Source organism: Varanus komodoensis, unplaced genomic scaffold, assembly GCF_004798865.1.
Source record: "Varanus komodoensis strain SLA01 unplaced genomic scaffold, ASM479886v1 scaffold36, whole genome shotgun sequence".
NCBI lineage: Eukaryota > Metazoa > Chordata > Lepidosauria > Squamata > Varanidae > Varanus > Varanus komodoensis.
The window spans coordinates 7,953,159-7,960,312 of record NW_025335873.1 but is presented as its reverse complement, the minus strand read 5'-3'; the positions used below and the strand labels follow the sequence as shown (position 1 = coordinate 7,960,312).

Genomic DNA, 7,154 nt, shown 5'->3' with positions numbered 1-7,154 from the left:
TTGGAATGAGTTTAGAAGGGGCAGAAAGGATGAGCTGCGCAGAAAAAGCGACTCAAAAGGGCTTTTTCAAAATTGCCCTATTTTCAATGGAACTTCACCCCTCAATTAGGGTTAGGGGTGTGCACCAGGTTAGGGTTAGGGTTAGGAAAACGAGGAGTCCTGGCATGGTTTTGATGGTTGGAATGTGTTTAGAAGGGGCAGAAAGGATGATTTGGGCAGAACAAGCGACTCAAAGGGGCTTTTTCAAAATTGCCCTATTTTCAGTGGAACTTCACCCCTCAATTTGGGTTAGGGGTGTGCACCAGGGTAGGGTTAGGGTTAGGAAAAGGAGGAGTCCTGGCCTGGTTTTGATGGTTGGAATGTGTTTAGAAGGGGCAGAAAGGATGAGCTGTGCAGAAAAAGCGACTCAAGGGGGGCTTTTTCAAAATTGCCCTATTTTCAATGGAACTTTACCCCTCTGCTAGGGTTAGGGGTCTGCACCAGGGTAGGTTCAGGCCACACAGAGCCGTCTCTGTCCGTGTGCGAGCCATGTTACAGCAGCCTCGCCCCAGCAGCTTGGCGTTGGGGAGCAGTGGGAATCGTGGCTATGCACCTGCTGTGAAAGGCCGGCAATGCCTGTCGAAGAGATCATGAGCCGTGTCTCCTCTGCGCTGCCACATGGCTGGTTTGTGCACTGCCAAGCATACACATATATTAACTTGGCCTGGCTTAGTGTCGTTTTTTCTAAACTAAAACCTCCCCATTCAGGTTTTTTTGCCGTGTTGGCACTTTGTGAGGAATATGTGGGTTTTGGGTTGCTGTTTGGGTACTCGGCGTCTAAAAGGTTCACCATCACTGCCTTAGACAAATCTTCCTTTGCCTTGCAAACCCGCTGATGTCTCCCAACGTCACCAAAATATCCCCACTTTTGCCAGGGTAGGGATCCTCCTTGACCTCCCAGCATTGGCCCGTGTTGGCCTGCCACTCCCAGCTGCTGGGAATCAGAGTCCTGCATGCCCGGGGGGCGCCAGACTCAGGCAGGCAGCTGTGGGCAGCGAGAGCGGAGCAGCCGCCCCTCCGCTGGACTGCGTCGGGTCGTTCCTTGTGCCCAGCAGAGGCTGGGGTGCATCTGTGCACTTCCTTCTGCCTCCCGCATGCCCATCTGGCTTTTCGACTCTCCACGCTGTTCTCCAGCCCTCTCCTCGGGCTCCACACGGCGGAGGCATTGCTCGTGGTGCTTGCATCTTGGGGGCACGAAGGGGAGGGCAGGTCCCGTCCCGTCTGCCACTGTCCCCACGACTCATCGCAGAGCGCTCCCCGGCGCCCCAGCATGCATTTCCGCTCCAGCGCCTGTTCACTCCAGCTCTGGCTGCCTTCCTCTGCACGCACGCCTCTCCCCACCCACCAGTGTGGCCCCGCCGCGGCTTGGCGAGCGCGCCGAGCGAAAGGTCGCGGCGCACGCTTTCCGGAAGGCGCGCCGTCCCCACCTGTGCCTCCTCGCGCACGTGGCTGCCATGGAGAGGCGGCCACCACACCGCCGTCGCACTGGCAACGGCCGGCCGGCTTTCGCTCGCTGCGGGAGGAAGGAAGGAAGGAAATGCAGCCGGGGGGGTGCGGGGGGAGGACATTCCGGGAATGCAGGAAGAGCCGGCGGCGGCGGCGGCTTCTCGGAGCAAATGGGGCAGTGCCGTTCCCGCAGCTCAGCCCCGCTGGCCAACGGGCCATTTGGGAAAACGCCAGGCAGGGCCGGCTCTTTCCACAAAGGGGGTGTTTTGCGGAGTGGCTTGGCAGAGGAGCGGTCCTGGGGGGGTGCGGGTTGCCCGCTTGCCAAGTTCTTGTTTTTGGCAGCGAGACGTTTCCAGCACTAGTGATGGTGTACCCCTGAGCATGTATAAAGCGACTCCTCCTATCACCACGGGGATGTTTTAGTTTGGGGGAGACGGACACGGCCTGCCTCCTCCCTTCTGTGACCCACTGATGCAGACAACTTTAAGAGTCTTGGCCGATCCCAGCGAAGGAGGCAGGATCCGGCTCCAGAGTGCACAGAAGCCTGAGCCATCCGGGCCCAGTTTAAAGGCTCTCCAGAGAGCGCCTGGCCCGCCAGTGGAATAGCAGCACACGAGAAAGCAGCTGTGCTGGAAAGGGCTGCACTTCTGTGGAAAAGATAACGTTTCCGAAATTGGCATCTCTGCACATTAACTGGCAATGCAAACTTTACGCAAAGCAGCGCCCGCCCCCGTCCTCGGCGAAGCACCTGCTCGCATCGCCTTCAGTCCTGCATCACGAAGGGACGCTTGCACGTGTGAACCAGCCGTTACAGGCCCAGACCTTCTGCAGTCTGAGGAGCTACGGATCTAAGGTACAGAAGGACCGAGGGGGTTGCTAGAGCTAAGCAGAGAAACCTGCCCGACGGGAGAAAACTCTTGGAAGACTCGATCAAGGGTCCGTCCCGGGTGGATGTGGCCCAGTTCTTTACATATGAAATAGAAAAAAGCCTCAGACTCACTAGGCGAAGAAGCATTTTCATACTTGAGCAAAACCTCCAAGGAGCTGTTGTAAGTTCGGTGATGAGACTAAAAGAGAGGCGGGAAAAAACGAAGTCAAGGCTTAATTGCATTTCAGCAGATCGGCACCCTGCTTTTCTACAGATGACTATTCTTCAAGCAGCTGATGGGATTTCGAAAACACACACTAAAGCATCAAAATCATTAAAACACACACCACCTTTTTAAAAATTGGGTCACGAATGAGAGAAAGTGGCCGATCAGTCCCAGAATCACCTCGAGGGACTCGAAAGCTCGCCGAACTGAAGAGAGTCACTTTTGAGGATTGCGATACACAGACTGTATTTGCTTAAAATTCCCTTGGCAACTTTAACTATGTTGCTCACTTCAGTCTGTTCTGTTTATACTAGTTTCTTTCTTTCTATTCGACATTTGTATTTGTGTATGCATTTGCCACCCAGAGGTGCCATGGCATGATTGGCTGGCTTACGCATGTGGAAATAAAAATTAAATTAAAAGAAAAAGGGAAAATGAAAACTCACCGAGTTGCCCAGAGTGACCTTGCAGGTGAGCGTACTGAGCAGAGATGCTTGCGGCTCTTTGGCCTTGTAGGTGAAACTGGAGCGATAGATCTTTGGGCTGGCAACGTTCACGGGGCCTGCGGAATAACGTGGCAGAAGGCTTTGGGTCTGCAGCGGTAAGGAATCTTTCTCGGGGGTATTGAGGAAACACTGGTCTATTGCCAGAAGAGCTTTCTGATCCATTGTCCAGACGGAGACCTACGGAGAACAGAGGCAGAGGAAAATGCATCATGGCTGCTGTTGGAAGGGAGAATGGAACGGGGTTTTCAGAACTGGATGGCTTCATCCTTCATCCCTGGACCCCCCTGAAGGGAAGCCTCAAGAAAAATAACTGAAAAGCTAATATGCTGCTCCTCTTAACAGTGCATTAACCCCTGGTAAATACCCCAGGGGCATTTCAATTCACAGCATCACTGCCTTCTTCCTTAGTATTCTCCTTGACACGTGCGATCTTAATCTAGAAAGTTTTGTATCCCATCTTTGCATCTCTATCAGTCACAGTAAAGGATAAATAGAAGCCAGTCTGCACAAACACCAGGTTAAAATGGATGCTACTAATAGCAAGGGACCGAGGGGTGAACAGCCTACGTTAAACCAAGCCGACTGTCAGGCACACCATGGGTTGTTTTACCAAGAACCAACGTGCCATGGCTAATTGCCAAGGGGAGTGATTGTGATGTGTGAACCCATCCAGTTTTGCTGTAGGGATTTTGGGGAAAGAACAAATGGGCTGAGAGCACACGATAGCTCACACTCAAGGGTTGAATGTAGGTTGTTGAACCACAGGTTATTGTGTTGTCTGAACCCAGCTGTGGTAACAAGCTATGGCTTGCTAACCACAGCCCATGAAATGAACCCATGGTTTGTTGCCGTGTTTTTACCTGTGGGTTGTTCACCGTGGCTTGTTATCTCAGCTGGGTTCAGACAATACGACTAGCCACATTTCAACACTGAGTGTGGGTTAGTGTATTTTCGGAAGCCAGGGCTTCTCCGTGAAACGCTTGTGTGGAGCTACACACATGTTAAGGCTGGGACCCTAACACACTACATGACACAATGGGGTTTATTTCAGAGTAGACACGTATAGAATTGCATTGTAGTTTTCAATCTGGTCATAATGTAGATGACACCACCTTAAAATATAGCATCTAAACATTGTTGGAAACCTCTCTCACCACCCCCCGCCACCAGCACAGATTTCTGCTGTAATGTTCTTCCAATGCAGGGTGACTTCCAATGCTCATACACTGATGTTTTTCCCAATTAATTTCTTGATTATTTCTTGATTATTTCTTATTATTTATCTAGTGGAGCAGGGGATGGGTGGGGGATCCTGTGTACAATGGCCTTCACAGCTATTCTTCATTGCCATCGTATTATTGTTATTGTTATTATTATTATTGTATCAGCTTTATAGCCCACTCACTTCCTCTTGTGAAAAGCCTAATTTGATCCTCACAACAACCGCCCTGCGAGCTGGGTTAGGCCCAGGGTGGGGGACTGGCCCATAGACACCCAACCAGCTTTGCGGCTAAGTGGAGACGAAGCCTGCATCTCCCCAGTCCCACACAAGCGCTCTCACCACTAGGCTGTGCTTCCATGCCTATGCATCCCTTGTCTTACCCCGCGCCCGCCAGCTAAACTAAAGGAAGGGCAGAGAGAAACTGGTGGGCAGAGTGCGAATCGACTCCTTGGAGACCACTCCGCAGCACAACCTCGCGGGGCACGTACCTGAACGTAGGTCGCCTTGTTGACCTCGACCGTGGTGGAAGGCACCCTGAAGTCCGGCGTGCGATAAAGCTGGAGAGAGACCTTCTCCTGGATGGCACATTTGAAGGGCACCTGGACAGCCGGAGACAAAGCAACTGTGTCAGCACAGGTCGCTTAGCTCCTTGCGGCCTGGATGCAAAAGCAGCCCCTCCAAAATAAGGCCACCTGGATGCAGAGCTTAAATGGATCTTCAAAGGTATCTCTTTAGATTCCCCAAATGACCAGTGTCCTGTAGCAATGTGTGGGCAGAGCCACGGGGAGCGTGGCCATTTGTCAGCACAGGCCAAAAGATTCCAGAAATCCCCTACATTTCCAATTCCTCGCTCGGAAACGCTGACAGCTTGATTTCCCACCTAGTGGCTGGAAATGCAGCCCAACGCCCGGCGCTCACACAAAGACCCCTCTGGCCCAGCGCCTGCATTGCACTGACCCTCTTGATCCACTCCGAAGCAGGTTGGGGCAGAAAAATGAGAGGAAAGGCTTGTACGACACCAGCCGTCTACCAACATGGGCAAGAGCCATCCCTAACGCTCCGCAAGCTATCTGGACTGTAGTCCTGTTTCGACAAAGGATTTTTCAGTGTCAGTTTTAGATTTGTTTAGTTTGCATTCCTATTTAGCCCCCTCTTTGTCCACTCCGGTGCATGTTTATTTAGAAGCATAGAAACAGAGCGAGTCCGAAGGGGTCTCCCGGGCCATCTAGTCTGACCCCCGGCTCCAGCCAGCTCCGCTCACGACATGCCCACCATGTGCACGTCCAGCCTATCCTTGAACACCCGCACCGATGGGGCCTCAACGACCCCCCGTGGAAGCCCATTCCACACTCTCGGGGTCCCGACTGTCAGGAAGTGCTTCCTGGCATCTAAATTGAACCTTGGTTCCCTGAGCTTTGCTCCGTTGGAGTGTGTCCTGCCTTCCTCTGCAGGGAAGAACAAGTCTCTGCCCACCTCCGTGTGACAGCCCCTCGCATTATTTAGAGAGAAATAAACTCAGCCGAGAGTTGGGAATGGAAAATGCACATTTTCTGCCGATTTATGCATAGGAGCATACGCGGAGGAATGCTGCCAAGGGTCTCTGGCAGAAATTTTTCTTGCTCTCCTGGCTTACTTGGGAAACTTCAGACAGAGCAGGATTTCTTGGGCAGGGATGGTCCCTTGTATTGCTATGAGTCCTCTTCCTTTTTTAATCCTTTCCCTGCTCCGGTTTTCACCTTTAATAATTGTGCTTCATTGGATTATTGGGATAAAACGATTAACCCATTTGGACCTTTATTTTTTCCGCTGCAGGAAATTTTAGTTTCCCTCATGGGTAAACAGGGGAACCTTTTTCCATTTTCCCCTCCAAGCTGATGCCTTTCAGATGTGCTGGATGTCAACTCTTAGCCTTTTTACAGATGCCTGCAAAAATCTGTTAATCAATCGAAAGGTTTTGAACCTGTTCATCTAGCTGGCTGGGTAACGGACTCACCGTTGCCACCTTATTTAAAGGAAAACAAACAAAAACAGGGCCATTTTCAACAAAAAGGTACTTCTTACCTTAACTTTCTCCTGTTGCATAGAGAGAGTAACGACCAGCTGGTGTGACAAGAAAAAAGAAAACGAAATCATGGACTGGTTACTGATGGGGGGACTGATCTGCAGTATTGTGCTCTGTTTCAGAGGACTCCATTTCTGACCCACCAAGAAAGAGAGCTGGCATTCGTGGGCAAGCCATCAGGGGTTTCATTGGGTGCCCCGAATCTCTGGGAAGTCTTCCGCCCATCATCCTGAGCTGAAATGACCCCCCCGACTGACTTTTGACCCACATGGGCTTCCCCTCCCGCTGCCCATAACCCTTGACTCCTGCCTGACTTGTTTTCTGGACTCAAATGCCCTCCCAGACTTCATTTTCTACAAATGGTGGGTGTCCTTTGGAAACAGGGTCCTTTAAACAAAGTCCTTCGAGCACATGCAGGCTAGCGTATACACTTTCATGCAGGTTTCTAGTCCTGTGGACCTGAGCCTCAGATCTTCTTGGCAGTTAGCACTCCGGGGAGTCCCGGAGTCGCCTCTACACTTTAGCTCACAGCAAAACCGTGAGAAGGGTGAGGCCGACGGTCTGTGACTAGTTCAGAGCGGCTACCCAGCCTAACCCGAGGGTTGCTTCACAGACAAAAGCACGTGTATTTGTCAGAGGAGCAGGGAAGTCACCCAAAACTCTTTGGGGAAAGAGGTGGGGTAAAATGAACACTGTTTAGGGCTGTTAGACCTTCGGCAGCCCGCGGGCCAAATTCCATTTTGGAGAAGTTCTTGGGGGTGGAGCCAAAGCTCAAGGGGGTGGCG

At 51.8% G+C, this 7,154-nt stretch overlaps 1 protein-coding gene across 2 annotated transcripts in view; it reads right to left on the bottom strand.

Moving 5' to 3' along the window:
• Positions 1–7,154, bottom strand: part of ENG (endoglin) — a 44,845-nt gene that overhangs the window by 6,280 nt on the left and 31,411 nt on the right. For both annotated transcript variants that reach the window (XM_044439916.1, XM_044439917.1), the window contains exons 10-13: positions 6,369–6,407; positions 4,796–4,906; positions 3,026–3,262; positions 2,486–2,552 (exon numbers count right to left, since the gene is read on the bottom strand). In XM_044439916.1, coding sequence (XP_044295851.1) covers positions 2,486–2,552; positions 3,026–3,262; positions 4,796–4,906; positions 6,369–6,407 — 454 coding nt within the window. The remainder of the gene's footprint in view (positions 1–2,485; positions 2,553–3,025; positions 3,263–4,795; positions 4,907–6,368; positions 6,408–7,154) is intronic.